At 48.8% G+C, this 20,664-nt stretch overlaps 2 protein-coding genes across 7 annotated transcripts in view; one reads left to right on the top strand and one right to left on the bottom strand.

Annotated features, from left to right (window-relative positions):
- ZDHHC3 (zinc finger DHHC-type palmitoyltransferase 3) overlaps window positions 1-18,319 on the bottom strand; it is a 60,111-nt gene extending 41,792 nt beyond the window's left edge. For 5 of the 6 annotated variants that reach the window (XM_068981641.1, XM_068981643.1, XM_068981645.1 and 2 more), the window contains exon 1: window positions 18,137-18,319. The gene's annotated coding sequence lies outside the window, so the exon portion shown is untranslated. Of the gene's footprint in view, window positions 1-18,127 lie in introns of all 6 variants that reach the window. The other variant, XM_068981642.1, reaches the window with a different exon arrangement.
- Window positions 18,320-18,467: 148 nt separating this feature from the next.
- Window positions 18,468-20,664, top strand: part of EXOSC7 (exosome component 7) — a 28,623-nt gene continuing 26,426 nt past the window's right edge. The window contains exon 1 of the mRNA XM_068982618.1: window positions 18,468-18,537. Coding sequence (XP_068838719.1) covers window positions 18,481-18,537 — 57 coding nt within the window. The 5' untranslated portion in view covers window positions 18,468-18,480. The remainder of the gene's footprint in view (window positions 18,538-20,664) is intronic.

Here is a 20,664-nt window from a genome sequence, read left to right as displayed (position 1 = left end):
TTTTCATTATTATTTTATTGTTATGGTGACCTGAGATCAGCAATCTTTGATATGACTATTTTGTTGTTTCAGGGCAGCATGAACTACCCCCCATATAAGACAGCAAACCTAAATGGTGAATGTTCTGGTGTTCTGACTGCTCCACGACGCTGCTGTTTGCCTCTCTAACTCCCCCTGTGCCTCTCTATTCCCTGAGATACAACAGTATTGAAATTAGGCCAATCAATCAGCCTCCAATGGCATCTAAGTGTTCAAATGAAAGGAAGAGTAGCATGTCTTCTCACTTTAAATGAAAAGCTAGAAATGATTAAGCTTAGTAAGGAAGACATTTCGAAAGCTGAGACAGGCCGGAAAGCCAGGCTTCTTGCATGAAATAGTCAAGTTGTGAATGCAAAGGAAAAGTTCTTCACGAAAACAAAAAGTGCTACTCCAGTGAACACGCAGATGATAAAAAAGCGAAACTGCCTTACTGCCAAGGTGGAGAGAGCTTTAGTGCTCCGGGTGGAAGACCAACCAGCCGTAACATTCCTGCAAGCAAAAGCCTAATTCAGAACCTTCATTTCTGTGAAGGCTTCGAGGGGTGAGGCCGCTGCAGAAGAAAAGTCTGAGCTTGGCAGAGTTTGATTCATGAAGTGTAACTTAAGAAGCCATCTCCATAACATAAAAGTGAAAGGTGAAGCAGCAAGCGCTGACGTGGAAGCTACGTCAGCACGTTATCCAGAAGATCCAGCTGAGATAATTCATGAAGGTGGCTACGCTAAAGAACAAATTTCCAGTGTAGACAAAACAGCCTTCTGTTGGGAGAAGATGCCGTCTAGGACTTCCCATAGCTTGAGAGGAGAAGTCAATACCTCACTTCAAAGCTTCCAAGGACACGCTGACTCTCTGGTCAGAGGCCAAGTAAGCTGGTGACTTGAAGTTGAAGCCAGTGCTCATTCGCCATTCTGAAAACCCCAAGGTCCTTAAGACTCACCCTGGATCTACTCTGCCTATGCTCTGGAAACGGGAGCAAAGCTGGACCGACAGCACATATGCTGACAACACAGTTTACTGACTATTTTAAGCCCCTGGTGAGACCCACCGCTCAGAAAAAAAGATTCCTTTCCAAACAGCACTTCTCACTGACACGTGTACTCACCCAAGAGCTCTGATGGAAACAGACAAATTCAGAGCAACACTTCTACAACTTAAATACTTCCAGTGAGTCTATTTTCAGAGTAGTTGACTGTATCCTATCTGTCCTCTGACAACTGCCCATTCTTATTGTGAAAAGTGGAAGTGTTAGCCACTCAGTCATGCCCGCCTCTTTGCGACCCCGTGGACTGTAGCCCGCCAGGCTCCTCTGTCCATGGGATTCTCCAGGCAAGAATACTGGAGTGGGTAGCCATTCCTTCTCCAGGAGATCTTCCCAACCCTGGGACCAAACCTGGGTCTCCTGCATTCTAGGCAGATTCTTTACCGGCTGAGCCACCACCAGTCATATGGTGATGGTGTGACTAAACCTGAGTTCTGTTCCATATGTGTGGTTTTTCGGAGGAACAGGTCCTTCCACATAAGTAAATGTCCCAGGCAACTGTGCTTTGTTCCTAAGCAGAAACACATTTTAACCATTTGGACGGTTAAGTTGGAAATCTTAAAAGTAAAATTAAAAACAACAAAAAATATATATTATAGCTGCTTTTGTCTTAAGTACAGTAACCATCCACTTCTTTGGGACGATATAGAGTCATTACCGGGAACATCAGTTACTGGAGCGTGTTAGGTCTTGATGTCCTCAGGCGGGCAGAGACTCACTGTGCTCTCGGTTTTAACCGACTGGCCTGTGCAGACTATTCCGATTCTGATTCTGGGGTCTCCTTCCTGTGGCTCTTCGTCTTCCCCCTCCATTCCTGGCTGTCATTTCTGTGTCTACGGCTACCCCCAATATACCCTTTATTTACTACTGCTCATTGGCTGTGGGCTGGAAAAGCAAAGAAAACTAAGTCTTGCTAGACTTGTTTATAAAAGAAAGGTATTCACTTCAGGTAACAGGCCTTTAGAGGACACTTGCTATGCTCTCCTACCACACAGTGCTTATGGGCAGGGAGCCTTGCCTTATTAGCCCAGGGCCTGGAATACAGTAACCATCTACGACCTGTGTTCGCTACACGAATTCGAGGGGAAGATGCGAGAGATGGGTGGTCCTAGGCCCCCCTCCCGGAGGCCACGTATGGCTACTCTCAGGGCTGTGGCTGTGACCCAGACGGTGGAGGGTGCCCCCGACAGGACCATGATGGAGGGGCTGTGACTCGTACTTGTGGTTCCAGATGTTTCACTTTCAGACCACGTGAGACCAAAGGCCGGACAGAGGTGCTGTGTTTGCTCTGCCCCTCACTGGTGAGTGGGAGCCTGAGATCCGGGCAAGGACCCCAGCAAGGCTGCACGTGCAGAGCCAGACACTAAGCTGAACTGAAGAGCATGTTCCAACCCACACTTTAGAGCTTCGAGTAGTCCAGTCAAAACCCAGGAAGACATGCTGCTCTAAAAACCTTACGTCACCCCCAGCCCCTCCAAAAGCAGCAGAAGCAGCTTTCTGATACCGAGCAGGGCCCTGTGGGGCTCCTGGGCACAAGGCCTGTGTCCCCCCCATTTCTCTGATTACAGGAAACAACCTTCACTCAGCTTCCAGGACCTTCCCTGAGTTCCAAGGGGCAGGTTCATGCAGTTGTTCATCAGGGAAGGGAGAGGATGTGAGACCAGGGAGGAGCAAACAGCCAAGGGCAGCCTTGGAGCAGAGTCCTGCTTCCCCATCGCAGGATACATAAACAGTAACTTTGAGCTAGTCTGCAGATACTGAACCCTCCAGGTGGGAGACGGTAATGGTAGGCTGCCCACAGGCATGCAGACCCCAGACAAGCTGGACCTGAAAGGTGACAATGTTGACTGCTACTGGACCTCACCACCAACCCATCAGAAGAAATGTCCACGAGCTGACCAGGCCCTCTTTGAACAATTCCTATGATAAACTTCTCACTATCTTCCCTAAGCTGGGACACACGGTTTTGAGGGCACAAGCCTGCTGTGTCCCCTTTTGCCTGGGGAAGCAATAAAGTCACTCATTTCTACTTCACCCAAATCTCAGTCCCCAAGAATCGAATCAGCGCCAGTGTACAGAGAAGCTGAGCTGTCGGTGTCCTTTCCTTATGTCAGCCAAATAAAAATTTGAGAAATGTAGGGGGAAACCCACCATGAAACGCAAACTGGACACATTCCCTTCATCCTGCTGCTATAACAGCAATGGACAACAGGTGAACACGGCGCTCGTTTCCTTTTCCAATTAGGGAGATATCAATCCTTGGGGCTGAGGCTCTTGGTCAAAGACCCACTCCCGACATGAGTCCTCGTGTGAGCAGAAACGGGCAGGACTGGCGGCTCAGCCTAGGGGGCAGGCCCACAGGGAGGCTAGTGGGTCCCTGCAGCCCCTGCACCCCTCCGGCCAGCCTGCTCAGACCTCACTCAGAAGAGGCCACTTCCTGCAGTCTCCCTCCCTGTCCTCTGCACCCCATGCCCTGGCCCCTGTTTGCTCAAGCCCCCTCTCTTCATCTCAACTCAAAATGCATGGAGCAACCACTAAGCGCTAGGAGCTGTGTGGGGCGCGCACACCCAGCGGGGATGAGGACAATTGTATGTGAGCTGCTCCGGTCGGGCCCTGCCCTGCCCTCCCACAGCCCCCAGTCTGGTAGGACCAGTCCCATCTGCTTTTTTCTACTAACCTGCAAGTCCCACTTTGTTTAGCTTCGTATCTTGGTGTATGGCATGAGTGAGTGCTCGAATCAATGGCTCCTTCACAAACCAGACAGACCCGCCCCATGATAACCCTAACACATCGGTGTCGAATGAGCAGCACAACAGAGGGGAAAACAGTACCCCAAAAAAATCCCAAACCCGCCCCCGCCCCCACACACAACCCAGAACAGAGATAAACAGACTTCTCCGAAGCAAGGACTTCAGAGGGGAGGGATGAGAGCAGGGCACGGAGCTAGGTGAGGTGTGCTGCTCAGACGCAGTCAAGGGGGCAGGTGGACCTGGCGTGGAGAGAGGCAGTGCTGGGGAAGGCTGGGCGTCCAGGCCTGGATGCGTGAGCATGCGCGTACGCGGGCTTTGTTGGGAACACTGTAGCTTTAAAAGTAGGGAGTAGGTTGTGTTTTAGAAGGCCTGGATTTCATGAGTTGGGAGTTCACCCTGGAGGTTCTGGTGAACCACTAAAGCTTCTGAGGAAAGTTGTGAGGGGAACATGCGCGCACTCTAGCAAGGCGATGCCAGCGGTGACAGGCAAGACAAACCAGAGGGCTCTGAGACCAGAGGCCATCGAGCCCAGGGAGGCACTAAGGCAACAGGCCTGAGCTCTGCTTTGGAGGAACTAGGTTTTCTCTTCTTGTAAGGGGTTACCAGTTTTCCAAAGAAAGACCGAGAGCAGTGATCATTTTGCAATTTTAATTACAGGCAGAGCTAGGATACTGTGGGCTTGGTTCAAGACCACTTCAACAAAGTGAGTATTACACCAAAGTGAGTCTATGAAGTTTTGGGTTCCCAGCGCATATAAAAGTCATTTTTATACTATCTTGTAGTCTATTAAGTGTGCAATAGTATGTCTAAAAAACAATGTGCATATCTTAATTAAAAATACATTACTGCTAAAAAAAAACAAAAACAAAAAAAAACTGCTACCATCTGAGCCCTTCAGGGAAAGACTAGCGATCTCTTCAAGAAAATTAGAGATACCAAGGGAACATTTCATGCAAAGATGGGCACAATAAAGGACAGAAATGGTATGGACCTAACAGAAGCAGAAGATATTAAGAAGAGGTGGCAAGAATACACAGAAGAACTATTCAAAAAAGATCTGTATGACCCAGATAACCATGATGGTGTGATCACTCACCTAGAGCCAGACATCCTGGAGTGCAAAGTCAAATGGGCCTTATAGGAAACATCACTACGAACAAAGCTAGTGGAGGTGATGGAACTCCAGCTGAGCTATTTCAAATCCTAAAAGATGATGCTGACAAAAAGCTGCATTCAATATGCCAGCAAATTTGGAAAACTCAGCAGTGGCCACAGGACTGGAAAACATCAGTTTTCATTCCAATCCCAAAGAAAGGCAATGCCAAAGAATGCTCAAATTACCACACAATTGCACTCATTTCACACGTTAGCAACGTAACGCTCAAAATTCTCCAAGCCAGGCTTCAACAGTATGTGAACTAAGAACTTTCCAGATGCTCAAGCTGGATTTAGAAAAGGCAGAGGAACCAGAGATCACATTGTCAACAGCCACTGGATCATCGAAAAACCAAGAGAGTTCCAGAAAAACATCTACTTCTGCTTTATTGATTACACCAAAGCGTTTGACTGCATAGATCACAACAAACTGTGGAAAATTCTTCAAGAGATGGGAATACCAGACCACCTGACCTGTCTCCTGAGAAATCTGAATGCAGGTCAAGAAGGCAACAGTTAGAACCAGACATGGAACAACAGACTGGTTCCAAATTGGGAAAGGAGTACATCAAGGCTGTATATTGTCCCCCTGCTTATTTAGCTTATATGCAGAGTACATCATGTGAAATGCCATGCTGGATGAAGCACAAGCTGGAATCATGATTGCCAGGAGAAATATCAATAACCTCAGATACACAGATGACACCACCCTTATGGCCGAAAGCGAAGAAGAACTAAAGAGCCTCTTGATGAAAGTGAAAGAGGAGAGTGAAAAAGTTGGCTTAAAACTCAACATTCAAAAAACAAAGATCCTGGCTGCTGGTCCCATCACTTCATGGCAAATAGATGGGGAAACAATGGAAACAGTGACAGACTTTATTTTCTTGGGCTCCAAAATCACTGCAGATGGTGATTGAAGCCATGAAATTAAAAGACACTTGCTCCTTGGAAGAAAAGCTGTGACAAACCTAGACAACATATTAAAAAGCAGAGACATTACTTTGCCAACAAAGGTCCATCTAGTCAAAGCTATGGTTTTTCCAATAGTCATGAATGGATGTGAAAGTTGAACTATAAAGAAAGCTAAGCACCAAAGAACTGATGCTTCTGAACTGTGGTGTTGGAGAAGATTCTTGAGAGTCCCAAGGATTGCAAGGAGATCAAACAAGTCAATCCTAAAGGAAATCAGTCCTGAATATTCACTGGAAGGACTGATGCTAAAGCTGAAACTCCAATAGTTTGGCCATCTGATGTGAAGAACTGACTCCTTGGAAAAAACCCTAATGCTGGGAAAGACTGAAGGCAGGAGGAGAAGGGGACGACAGAGGATGAGATGGTTGGATGGCATCACCGACTCAATGGACATGAGTTTGAGCAAGCTCCAGGAGTTGGTGATGGAGAGGCAAGCCTGGCGTGCTGCAGTCCATGGGGGCTGCAGAGTCAGACACGACTGAGCGACTGAACTGACTGACTGAGCCTTCAGAGCATCACAGTAGTAACATCAAAGATCAGTGATTACAGATCACCACAGAAAATACAGTAATAATGAAAAAGCTTGAAATATCGCAAAAATTACCACAATGTGATACAGAGAGGAAATGCTGCTGGAAAATGATACCAGCAGACTTTGCTCAAGGCAGGGTTACCACAAACCTTTTAATCTGTCAAAAATGCAAGTCTGAGAAGCTTAATAAAATTGTATTTTTTTGGTCAAGGGTTTTGTAGCATTAAAAATAGATGGCTTAACCACTGATGGTCCGGGGGTTAAGAATCACCTTTCAATGCAGGGGACGTGGGTTCGATCCCCGGTTGGGGAACTGGGACCCCACATGCCGAGGGCAGCTAAGCCAGAGCCCCACAACTGCTGAGCCCGTGCACCACAACTAGGGAGTCTGTTGTGCAACGGAAGACCCCACATGGAGCCACGGCGATCCCGGGCCCCAACTGAGACCTGATGCAGCCAAGCAAAGAAATAACCGTGTTCTAAAAAGAATACAAAGGTATGAACCACGGTAATTAAAATAAAGAGAGACGGCTTTCTCACAGGTTAGTAATTCAAGCCCAAAGTAACCATTCTTCCCTCCCGACAGAGGAGCGCACCCGAGGGCCAGGAAGGTAAAAGGAGTAAGCCTTGAGGCCACAGAAGTAAAGCAGAGAGAGTCGCAGGCCCACAGGTGTCCTGGAGCTCCCCAGAGATAGTGACACCAATGATAAGGCAGACGGTGTCCAGAATGACAATCTGAGCTCTGCGGTGGGGGGCAGTGTATGGGCTGTCTCAGGAAATCATCTCCTCTTCCTTCTTGGAGATTCAGCAGCAAAAATCAGGAAATGACTGATACGAGCGCTAACGTCCCCAAAACGCCACTGCTTCTGGTCCAGAGAAGGGCCCCCAGATCCAACTGTAACACATGTGCTTCCTTATGCTTGACCACAACCGTGCCCTTCCACAAATCCAGACGAGCAGACGAAAATGTACTTGGTGAGATGCCACCGAGGGTCCCGTCAGCCCTTGCAGTACAGCGCTCAGGACTCGGGTCCACGCTGCCTATCCATGGCTGCAGCTCAAAGGGTTTCAAAGTGGCGACTCAAAGGCCAAGCTCACAGGCCCCATTCCACTGTGGCCCACAGCTGACTGTTGGCCAGGCGAGACTCCTGGCCCGGCCCAGTGTTGACACTTTGTGACGGGCAGAATCCAGCTATATGCGTGTAGTTAATCACTTTACATATTTTTTAAAAAATATTTATTTGGCTGCCCCAGGTCTCAGTTGTGGCATGCGGGATCTAGTTCCCTGACAAGGGACTGAACCCAGGCCCCCTTGGTTTTAGCCACTGGACCACCAGGGAAGTTCCATTAATCATCATTTGTTGAGTGAGGGGCAAATCCTTATGAATCTATCACCTGGCCTAAGAAACCTGACCAAAAGTCCACGCTTCGTGAACAAGGGTCAAAGGCATGACCAGCACACAGAAGTTCAGTGTCAGGTTATTAGAGCCCCCAGATACCTACTGTTCTTAATCTAATGAATACCCAAAGAACCCCAGACCCTCTCAGATTGCCAGCTGTTTTCATGAGACAAGATATTACACTAAAGTCATGGGTTTCCCTGGTGGCTCAGCTGGTAGAGAACCCGCCTGCCAATGCAGGAGTCACAAGAGATGTGGGTTTGATGCCTGGATCAGGAAGATCCCCTGGAGAAGGAAATGGCAACCCACTTCAGTATTCTTGTCTGGGAAATCTCACGGACAGAGGAGCCTGGCGGGCTACAGTCCATGGGGTCGAAAAGAGTCAGATATGACTGAGTGTTCACGCACGCATACATACACACATATACATGCACACACACAGACACACAGACACAGAGACACACACACACACTGACAGACACACACACACAGACACTGACAGACACATACACACAGAGACACACAGACACACACACACACTGACAGACACACACAGAGACACACAGACACACACAGAGACACACACACACACACACACACACACACGGCTCAGCTAGATCTAAACCGAAGTCCTACAAGCAATTCAAAGAACTTTATGAGGATTCCCTTCCGAAAACACCACACCCACTCACGCTCACAGCATACAAGCAGATCTTGGAACTGTACAGATTCAGAACCTCTCATGTTCTACAAGAATGAACTTCAAGTAGGAAAGTATTCACAAGCCATCCCTGCAACTGCAAAGACGAATAAAAGGTCCACTCCCTGGAGGCTTTGGAAAAGAATCTGATCAAGTGAAAAACGGATTTATCTATTTCTTTACTTACAATTTCGGTGAATTTGCATACGGACCCAAAAGGATTGTAAATTTTATACCCATGTTTAGGTGATTCTCAGAAAAAGAACGAGCCACACAGCATTATGTTTGAAATGCTTCATAAAGAACCAGAATGAGTCGCTCAAGTTTTTCCCAAAGGTAAGTGTGTGGTCCAAAGGCAAGGTGCCTTATCTTCCCCTTGGCACTGTACCCTGCCAAGCCAGGAAGGCATCCAGCCAGGCAGAGCTGCTGGCCTCTTCTGGGTCTCGACCAAGGGGTCTACACTGCGTCTCTCTATAAGAGGGTCTGGCTTCCCCTGCCTGCCTCCTGTCTCTGTCATACTTAACTTCAACAAAAACAGAAGGAAAGAAAGGAAAGGAGGGAGAGAGGGAGGGGAGGAAGGAGCGGGGAGGGAGAGAGAGAGGAAGAAAGAAAGAAAAGAAACATATCACACCTGAAAAGCAAATCCTATACCCATTAAAATTCACTGAGGGAACCAGGAAGTGGTCGGTAAGCTAAAGTGGCCTTCTTGTCTCATAATCAGACACCTTCTTATAAAACCCACTCATGCAGAAACTTACACTCCCAACAATGAGTCTCCATTTCAGAAAAAAGTTTTGGATTTGAAAACTCATGGAGGCTAACAGCTCCTCCGCTCACTACAGCTGAGTACTACTGTACCAAAACTGGCTGGTATACTGCCTCTAGGCTTTCCGGATCTATTAAAAAAAAACACACACACACCCACACATAGGATGACATAATCTATGTCACAGGCTTCCCTGGTGGCTCAGATGGTAAAGAATCTGCCTGCAATGAGGGAGACCTGAATTCGATCCCCGGGTTGGGAAGATCCCCTGGGGAAGGGAACGGCAACCCACTCCAGTATTCTGGCCTGGAGAATCCCATGGACGGAGATGCCTGGCAGGTACAGTCCATGGAGTCGCAAAGAGTCGGACACGACTGAGAAACTAACACAGGCACACACACACACAATCCATGTCAGAAACGCTGGGAATCAGTCGAAACTACCATTCATTTGGGTAACACATTCACTGTTTTTTATGGGCATGGTTTATTGTATGTTGCCACGATGAGAAAAATATTAAAACAAGACCATGCATAAGATCAACTGGTAAAAACAATCGCTGAGTCAGAATTTCAGAGTGAGGAAGAACCATAAAGACCATCTAATAGATTTTAGTCAAATTCTTCTGCTTTCAGATGAAGAACGGCGGTGGGCACTAACAGTAACCGTGAGCCCCTTAAGATCGAAGAGACGCACAAAGCGGCAGCTCTCAGCGCTCACACCAGCCTAGCACAGCAGCTTTTATTCGTCATCGTAGAGATGGGGCAGGGGGCGGGGTGGGGGGGGTGGGTGGAGAGGCTTTTAATAATATTCCCCAGGTCAGAGAAAACCAGGATCCAAAACCAGCTCTGCCTGCCTCCACAGACCACGTTCTGAAAATGGTACGTGGCTGCCTTTCCTTTCTCTCTCTCTCTCTCTTCTTGTTTTTTGCAAGAGGGGGCCAGGAGAATGACCAAGCAGAATATTCGAGTCCTGCTTCCTACTTCCTCGCACACATTTCATGGTGCTAAGGAGAGGTCACTGCATTAAATGAAACTTAGCTTTAATGTTATCTTTCAAGCGACTGGGGACGACCAGTTCTCTAAACTTTGTGGCTCTTTTAAGAACCTGAGAAATGGACCCTAAGCAGACTTTCCTTCCACTCCTAGGAGCTTATAATACTGTTAAAAAGAAAAAAAAAAAAGGAGCCTTCTTTCTCCTGTGAGTCATTTCACTGCCAATGGGCTGTCTCTTTAATGGCGCACAGCACCCGGACCTCAAATCCACGGCCTTTCGGGAAGAGACTGCTGGGACTGGCTGACCCCTTCCAGACTCTAGCCTAGGCTCCTCTACAGATGGATAAAGAAACGAAGCTCAGGGAGTCAGTTGGTTTCCATAAAACAGTTAGAGAGGTGGCTAACTTCCTTTCTAGGTCTAATGGATGATATCGATTAATCGGGCTTCCCCGGTGGCTCAGAGGTGAAGACTCTATCTGCCAATGCAGGTTCTATCCCTGGGTCGGGAAGATCCTCTGGAGAAGGAAATGGCAACCTGCTCTGGTACTCTTGCCTGGGAAATCCCATGGACAGAGGAGCCTGGCGGGCTACAGTCCACGGAGTCGCAAAGAGTCGGACACGACGGAGCGACTGAACCTCATCTACCGGTTGCTTATGCGCCATCACCCTCCATTAACCCCTCCTTCCAGGAAGTCTGCAACCCAGCAGGGAAACCTTTAAAAAGGCAAAAGCATCTAACTGATTTAGCTAGCCAATTAATATCTGTCAGCCAGTTTGACACTCTCTAAGTACGTGGAACCCTCTGAAATCAGGTGAATGGTCTCACTTGACACTGACCTGCCCTTGGCCTCTGTCAGGGTAGGTTCCGAGATGGGCATCTGGCTTGGCTGCTGCCCCAGCACAGGTCACATGGAAAGTGGAGCAGAGCCCTGACTCTCACTGATGGGCTCACCTACTGGGCTGTATGCTGGACACGCCTCAGCCTGCTCGAAACTCCCGTCCTATCTTGTAGGATAAGCACGCACTTTCCCACCCTCTTTTAGGGACGATTAGCCTATGTTCACACTGCTGGGAAATTCCATGGACAGAGGAGCCTGGCGGGCTACAGGCCATGGGGTCGCAAAGAGCTGGACATGAACCGAACGATGAAACAAGAAAAACACTGCTAGGAAGCAGTGGAGACAGGATACACTCCCAAGCCTGCTCTCATTCCAGAGCCTACCTTTAACTGCTCTCTGCGATCGTTAACGTTGCCCATTAACTAGAACCAGAATGGGGAGGGGTGGTGGTGTTTCTGCCAGTGACCCTGGCTTACTTACAGTTTCAATCTCTTGCCCACACATGGTCACAGCAGAGATGGCACTATCGCGTGGGCCACGTGCAGCGCTGTTCACAGACCACAGAGCTGAACGTAAGCATTTTGGGCCCTAAGGTGGGGCCTTGGCTGAACACCAACCAACGTTCAGAAGACTGGTCCTGCCTTAACTGAGGGAGCAGGAGGACTATGGAGCTTCAGCCAGAAGAGTCACCCTAAGATTGAGGCCCTAAAGTCTGCTTCTGCTGGAGGACACTTCTGGGAGGGCCAAATTCCAGCACGCTGCTTATCTGGGGGGAAAGCCCACCCATGCTAGGCTGAGAGCACCCAGCAAAGGGTCCCACCTGAGGGTGTTGAAAATGGCACCCAGACCCACATTGTGCCATGCACAGACATGCAGCCTCTGTGACATCACCCAGGCAAAAACTTGGCTTTTTTAGGGACTAAAAGCAAAAGTGCTTGGAGGGATCTGAAAGACAAATTAAGGAAGGAGAAGAGAAAACCAGTTGTGACCATTGTGCCAGGCTTCAGGGAGGGTCCCTGCTGATTCCACTCACCCCAAGTCCTGTAAGTCCTGCAAGAGCAGGGCCTTGGAGGAGTCTGGCCTGAGGAAGCAAGGCCTCACATGTCCACCGCCCCTGCCTGCCAGGTGACAAATTGTTGGAGGGCTTTGGAGACAGACTAAAGCGGAATGAAGACTCGGTTTGGAGTCAAGCGGCCAGAATTCTACTCTGCACCTTGCTGCTCACTAACTCACAATTTGGGGTAAGACGGTTACCCTCCATGGGCTCCATTTCCTTATCCATAAAGTAAGAGGAAAGACTAAGCTGACTGCTAAGGTCTGCTGTAGGGCTCAGATTCTGATTTCTCTGTTCTCAGGAACAAATTCAACACCTCTGTTAATTTCTTGGATTCTTAAAAAAATTATCAAAAGTATCCATTAATGTCCTATCCCAATTCTTTGTTAATATTCAGAAAGAAACCCACCAACAACCGTTAGCAATTTTCCTGAGCATGTTCAGTTTCTTCAGTGAAATACGGCATGTAATTACCGCTTCCTTTGTTCCTTCATTTAATGTTTTGTGGAGCGGGAAAAGCACTATTAAAATACATCAAACATTAGAAAGTGGTTCAAGAAAAGTCTTAAAATATAAAGTCAAACATGACCACTTTTCAATGTTTAAATGTCTATAAATTCAAGATCTACTGGGATTTCTATAACCTGCTAAGAGAGGTCATTTTCGTGTAAAATGAGGTTTAGAGAGCTTGACCTGCTCAAAGTCACAAAGGAAGTTAGTGGCAAGGTCTGGCTCACTGGAAGAGATGCCCAATAGTCTTTCCAGCATAGATCATTATCTTCCTAGCCAAGCCGTCTTTCAAGATGCTCTGCTACTCTTCTTGACTTAGAAATGCACGCTCTGTACAAAGTCCAAACTTACTGCAAGGGAACTGCAGCCACAACTGTACTTGTCCCCCTAGGGCCCCTGTCCAAAGGTGAAAAACCAATCCTACCCAAGGGCATTTCAACCACTGACCCTGTACAGGAGGTATTCATGTCTCAAACTGACCAGAAAATTTGAAGAGTTCAATCAACAAGTCTCTACACAGCTGAATGGTTACACTTCGGAGTGTGTGTAAGAGTGCTCAGTCGTGTCTGAGTCTTTGTGACCCCGTGGACCGTAGCCCGCCAGGCTCCTCTGTCCATGGGAGTCTCCAGGCAAGAAAACTAGAGTGGGTAGCCATTCCCTTCTCCAGGGGATCTTCCTGACCCAGGGATCGGACTCGTGTCTCTTGCATTACAGGCAGAATCTTTACTACTGAGCCACCAGGGAAGCCCATTTAATTTGGAGGAACCTATGAAGAGAGGCAGTTTTCCTGATATTTCCTCACATTGCCTAGATGAATGACTGGAGTAGGTGGGACATGCAAGGTGGTCTTCTTACCTTTACAGCTGAGAGCCAGTAATAACCTGGTCATTTATCTCTGGAAATGATTGAAAAATGAAAAACAAAACAGACAGACAGTACAGGAAGAAACCCGAGGTGGAGTGGTATTAGCCTCCTTAGTTCCCCCAACAGGTCAATGGCCAGACTTTACACCTTCACCAGGGGGGGTGTGTGTGCGTCGGTGGCTCAGTCATGTCCGACTCTGTGACCCCATGGACTGTAGCCCACCGGGATGTACGTGTGTTTAAATGTTTCTAGATAGGCTCGTCAGGACCCACGAGCGCCCCTTTCTCATACTACATGCCCTCATGAAAGACATGGGAAGCACCCTGCCACTCTCTTAAAATGAAACACACAGGAAGACCCTTCCTCTACAGTGGAATAAGCTTTACCCGTGTATTCCCATCAATTTTCCTATCACTGGAATCACAAGGCATGGTTTCTACAACAGCTAGACAGACAGACCTGCTGGCCTGCGGCAGGTTATTTATACTAAGTGTTCTTTAAGACAAGGCAAGGCAGGACAAGTGCAAAGTGTTTAAAGGAAACTGAGCTACAGAGAAAACAATAGCTTTTTTTTTTTTTTTTTTGGTAAAGATTGGTTTGATGTGGACCATTTTTTAAAAGTCTTTATTGAATTTGTCACAGTACTGTTTCTTTTTTTTCTATGTTTTGGTTTTTTGGCCACAATGCATGTGGGATCCTAGCTCCCTGACCAGGGATATGAACTCGCATCCCCTGCCTCGGAAGGCAAAGTCTTAACCACTGGCCTGCCAGGGCAGTCCCCAGCAATAGCTCACTTTTGCTTTTCTGGTGCTCTGGTTTGCTAAGTGGAAGAATGCAAAGGAAAAGGCCCAAAACTTGGCTTCCTCTGCTTAAGACCAGGAATAAAGGGTTCCCTTGCTGAGATCTTAAGAGCTCTCTTTTAAGAGCTCTCTGCAATTTCAGCACCATGGACTCAGTACTGCCCCAAGCTCTCCCCTAAACTGACTTTTATTGCTGTAATTAACAAGGGTAGGTGGGACAGATTTCCTCTATAGCTGTAAAGTTATTGTTGCTGCCGGTGGCCAACAGCAGCTCTTTACTTGTTGCCCTTGATGCCTGGCCTGCCCAATTAGCACCTCATTCTAGGCAGGCCTCGCATCTAATTGCCATGTGCCTCAAGTGAGCACTTTAGTTTATTGCCTTGTTCGTGTACTAGTTCAAGAGCCTGAGCTCCCCGGTTAGAATACAATCTTCAGCTTCTCTTAGGCAGGTGTGTGTTTGCAGTTTCCTTATCACTTCAGGCCCACGGGAACACGAGGGACACACAGGCATGCAAACAAATACTTCCCGATTGTTTGAAGAGCTTCTTAGATATTTACTCTGGGAATAAGCACGTGGCTGGAATCTGGGTCTCCACGCCTATCTCAGCCCTCTCTACCAGATCCACTGGCCTTCTCTGCTGTTGAGGGCTCTCGCCTACATTGAGTTAAGCTCTACTTGGTCTGTATGTAACCTTTCTCCTTACCTAAAAGAGCTGGCTGAAACAGACACAGGGGCTTCCTACAAGCACCACCCTCAACATTCCCCTAGAGAAAGGAACACACCCCTTGCTTTCAGAATTAACACTAACTATAGCTTATATGGCATCACCACTCCCATAACAAATACGTTGTTTAGCTGCTCAGTCATGTCTGACTCTCTTTCGACTCCATGGACTGTAGCCCACCAGGCTCCTCTGTCCATAGGGTTTCCCAGGCAAGAAAACTGGAGTGGGTTGCCATTTCCTTCTCCAAGGGCTCTTCACGACCCAGGGATCGAACCCACATCTCCTGCATTGCAGGTGGATTCTTTACCACTGAGCCACCTGGGAAACCTACAAGAAACATAAAGTGAAGTGTGAAAGTGAATGTTGCTCAGTTGTGTCCAACTCTTGCGACCCCATGGACTATACAGTCCGTGGAATTCTCCAGGCCAGAATACAGGAGTGGGTAGCCTTTCCCTTCCCCCGGGGATCTCCCCAACCCAGGGATCGAACCCAGATCCCCCGCATTGCAGGCGGATTCTTTACCAGCTGAGCGACAAGGGAAGCGCATAAGAAACACAGGCCTCCTTCAAATACTCTGGTGAATGAAATGAAAGGGGACACCTGCATAAAGGGGTGGTTAGGAATGCAGGTATGACAGCGAGGTTGTCTGCTCTCAAATCCTGACTCTACTGCTTCCCAGTTATGTGACCTGGGACCTTGGTCAAGACAATCTCTCTGTACCTCAGTTTCCCAATCTGTAAAATAGGATAATAGCACCTGCCTCACAGGGCTATTGTTAATAGGACTGAATCAGTTAGTCTTTGTGAAGTGTTTCGGAACAGACCTGGGCAGATAGTAAGCACTATTATGCTTCTGTTATTACTAGATATAATTAATAAGAATACAGAGATTTAGGACAGACGGACCTACAAATCAGCATGCAGCCAAAAGAATCTGACAGTGATGGGAAAACAAGCTGGTTAATAGAATAATATGCCATCCTTGGTGTTTTGATTTTCTGGCAAACGTACAGTCTTTGAACTGCTTCAGTAAACCAAAAAGAACTCTGAATTTATGGGGTTCTGAAATATCTAATGTATGATCACAACAAATGTGATAAAAAATGTTCTGGCTGCATTAAAGTACAACAGTTAGTGAAGGTGTCACTGTTTTAGCAGAAAATGTAAAACAAACGTTCGATTGTTTGTATCTCTTCTATCGATTTAGGCTAACATGTCAGACATTGTTTGTAATGTTATTTAGCAAATACTGCCAATCCTCCAGCAGAGAATCTTTAGTCATTTATCTGGGAAACACTTCAAATGTATGTTCTATAGTTTGAGAGACACACTGAAAGATTTTTACATAAAGATGATCCCATGGTATCCAAACTCAGAATTTTCTCTCCCTGACTTTTCCGATCTATTCGCTGCCACTTTTTAAACCCTCGCTCCTCTTAGATGTCCCACCTATTAAAATTTCACATCCGGGGTCTCTTCTTTCTGAGCGATCTCGAGCGCAAGACACCGTTTCTAACACCAGAAGTGCCCTGTTATCTCATCACCCAGGTGCTCATTAGAATCCAGGTGTTCAATCACCCAAAGGCCTCCAGGTGCATGTGTCCCAACAGGTGGGGCACCTGTACTTTCATGAAGGAGGAAACCCTTCTGGGTTTACCTCTCCAAGTCTCCTGGAGGGCAGAATTCAACACTGCAAGGCATCCTCCCTATAGGTACACCTGCAGAGAGTTACGGAGAGACCGGAAACAACGAAAGGTCCAGTCCACTAAGAAGAGATGATTTATTTGGGGGCTCGGCAGCTTAGGGCTTCAGAATGTGGGCAGGTACGTCCTCTCCATACCCTCTTCAGAGGGTATACCACCTCTCGGTCCCACTATCACAGCTCTTCAGCCCCACGTTTATGCTGGGTCTGGAGCCTTCCCTCTACCTGGGAGCTTCTCTGGGCAGAAGCTGTGTTTCACTTGTCTCAGTGTCTCAAAGCTAGCACAAAGCCCATCAACAGTAGGCTCCCAAGAGTTATCTGTGAAACTGTATTGAGGCTACTATCTGAGACACCGACCATTCTTTGGAGGATCAAGCAGTCAAGGGTTAGTTTCACTTCTGACAACAGGGAGCTTCCTCAAAAGTGGGGCACTTGGAAAAGTCATCAGATCCCCTCGTTGCTACTATCGTTCTGGGTTAACTTTCCTCCATTTATCTACGTGGCCCCTTTAAAATCTTGTTTCCTGCCTTATCAACCCCGCCTTAATGGGCTCCTTCAGTGACCCCACGTTCACCTTGCAGGTATCCTTTCTGGATATTCAAGGCCCATATTCCTACTTGGTCACGACCCGGGGCCGGCATTTCTTTTTTTTTTTTGTCCACGGTTCCCAGCGATCACCCGGTCAAGCCAGGGCTTCCAGTCCCTGCTGGGAAGCGCTGGGGACGCCGGGGCACTGCGCCCCCGCAACCCCCCCCCCCGCCAGCGCTGACCAAGACTCTCCCCTCTACTCTCTTTGGGACAAAGCTCCGGCAACCATCCGGGACATGGGGATCCTGCAAGGTTCCGGGGTTGGGGGGAGGGTCAGCGTTCGGTCAGCCAGCCCCAGAGAGAGCGGGGGTGGGAGGGTCGGGGAATCGCTGGGGTGCAGTTGAAGACGTCTCGGGACTAGACGGGCATTCACTCCCGGCCCAGATCCTTATCACCGAGAACGACCTAAAGAGGGCTTGATCGCTTCTTTCCTCCCCACCATCCCATGGGCCAGAGAAATACATGACATGAGGGCAGGAAGGAGAGCCAACAGACAGCCTCAGGCCAATCGCGACGTCCGCCACCTCTCACTTGGGGTCGGTCTCTCTTCACACACACGCACGCACACGACCGGCCACTTCAACTCCAGCTCTGAACAAACTGCGCCGCACGCCTCTTCCACCGCTAGTCCTTCGAGCTCCGGGCCCGGCCCGCGCCTGTCGTCTCGCCCCAGCTTTCTCACCGGATCCCAGTTTCCTCACCCGACTGACCGTGAAGCCGGAGGCAGTTCCCCAGTCCCAGCCCCCTCGGTGGGGCTCCGGCTGCCGCTGCCGTCGTCGCTCCCCTTTCAGCCCCCGACCCGGGACCCGGCCCTGGGCTGCAGCGATGGCTCCCAGGAACGAGGCGCCGCGGCTCCCTGGACTCGGCCAGACACAGGGCGGCGCGCAGGAGAAGCCCATCGAGCTCCCCGGCGGTGGTGGCGGCGGCAGCTGCAGGAGCGGCCGCCGCGCAGGCTGATGACGCATGGGCGCGGGGTTGGTGGCGGGGAGGGGATTGTGCCTGGCGGGGGGCGACGCGGGCGGATGACGTCAAGCGGCGGGGGAGGCTCGGCAGCATGGCGTCGGTGGCGCTGAGCGAGGCGGAGAAGGTGTACATTGTGCATGGCGTTCAGGTAGCGGCAGCGGGCAGTACTGGCGCCGGCCTCTGGGTTCCCTTGGCCCTGCGGGTCGATGCCGGGCCTCGGCTTGCCCGGAAAGACTGCGGCAGGCTGGGTTTACCTTTGATTAGACCGCCGTGCGGCCGGCATGTGCAGCTCTAAAGCCGCCCGTGCCGGCGTCTTTGGGACCAGGCGGCGAGCATCCGTTTAAGACTGTATGCGTACTTGGATCTTTCCGGGTCTACAAGATTCCAAGCTCGGGTAGGAAGCGGTGGGCAGTCCCTGATTCTGTTAAATCCCCTCTCAGCCTTTGAAGGCTGAGCTGTCTCACTTTTGTTAGATACATACTCTGTCATAGTTTTTAATCTCATTGAATTTTTGTTAAGTCCTGAAGGTGAGTGTGATGTCTGCTTTACATATAAGGAACTAAGTTCAGAGAGGTTAAGTCAGTTGTCTGAGGTCGTAAGGTAAGTGTGTGGTGGTATTACCGGAAAACTGGGGTTTGACTCTTGGTCGTGAAAGTCGCTCAGTCCTGTCCGACTCTTTGCGACCCCATGGACTATTCAGTCCATGGAATTCTCCAGGCCAGAATACTCGAGTGGGTAGCCGTCGCTTCTCCGGGGTTGACCCTTGGATGTTGAACCAAAAAACACAACCAAGCCAGAGAATGGGAGAAGGAGGAATTTATTAATTGCATCAAGTAAGGGGACTTTCGGAGGAGGCAATGGCACCCCACTCCAGTACTCTTGCCTGGAAAATCCCATGGGCAGAGGAGCCTGGTAGGCTGCAGTCCATGGGGTCGCTAAGAGTCTGACAGGGCTGAGCTACTTCACTTTCACTTCTCACTTTCATGCATTGGAGAAGGAAATGGCAACCCACTCCAGTGTTCTTGCCTGGAGAATCCGAGGGACGGGGGAGCCTGGTGGGCTACCGTCTATGGGGTCGCACAGAGTTGGACACAACTGAAGCGACTTAGCAGCAAGGGGACTCTGGGAATCTTTTCAGAAGCAATGTCTACCAACAGCAAAACTGGAAAACAGGCTAAGGGCACCTGTATAGTCATGAAGGGGCTTGAGCAGAGGAGGAGGCCTAAAGTCGGGGCAGAGGTCAGCGGAGTCCAGGCCTTAGTTGATTGGAGTCACCAAGGGGACGGCTTCCCTGGTGGCTCAGCTGCTAAACGATCCACCTACAGTGCAGGAGACCTGGGTTCGATCCCTGGGTTGGGAAGATTCCCTGGAGAAGGGAATGGCTTCAGTATTCTGGCCTGGAGAATTCCATGGACTGTATGGTCCATGGGGTCATAAAGAGTCAGACACGAATAAGCGACTGTCACTTTGCTTCACTTCACCAAGGGGAAGAGAAGGGCAACATCATCTTCAGGTTGTGACCACTTTTGGGTCTTACCCTGGAGTTACCATCCTCCAGCTGAGTGGGCCCCTGAGTTCTTGTAGAACAACTCAAACGTTCGTATCAAACTGTTAAGTATATCCATTGAAGAAAAACTAGAGCTCCGTTTTATCTGAGAACTGTTGTTTCTTCATTGCTTTTCCATTTTTTCCTGAATTCTGTAGTTCCCTCAAGATGATTAATTACCGTGACATGTTCAAGGGCAAGCATTGTGGCCAGGAGTAGATCACAAAAAGGCTGAGGACTAAAATGGCTTCCCTTGTGTCCAGAAAGCCATGCATGCCTGGTTGCCTTTTTCCGGAACCCCCCACCCTCTCTTTGTACAGTGGAACTGGGATATAAATCCAGATCTGACTGTAAAGCCCAACTCAAGCCTTGTGCTATTTTCCCTTTTTAAAAATAGGCACCCAGAAATAAAAGCCAGGGAGAATGCCCACCGCTTCCACTTCTTTCTTTGCTCTGTCCTCTGAAAGCACGTCAGCAAAACAGGAGCAGGGAGGGCAAGTTCTGACCCCCCCACCCCCCGCTGCATTTTTCTAGGCCTTAAATAGTACATGGACATATATTACTATTACCTTTTTAGGTAGTGTTTTTCCCACGTTGGTTCTAAGCTTCTTTAGAACCCTAGTTAGCATTTTTTTGTACAGCTCTTGTTTTGCTTACTTGTATCTGACTGGTTTTGTTTTTTAAGTATTTTGTTTACGTGGCTGTGCTGGGTCTCAGCTGAGGGATCGT

This window comes from Capricornis sumatraensis, chromosome 10, assembly GCF_032405125.1.
Source record: "Capricornis sumatraensis isolate serow.1 chromosome 10, serow.2, whole genome shotgun sequence".
Taxonomy (NCBI): Eukaryota; Metazoa; Chordata; class Mammalia; order Artiodactyla; family Bovidae; genus Capricornis; species Capricornis sumatraensis.
Note: the sequence above shows the minus strand (reverse complement) of the source record. Positions and strands in the feature narration are given on the sequence as shown.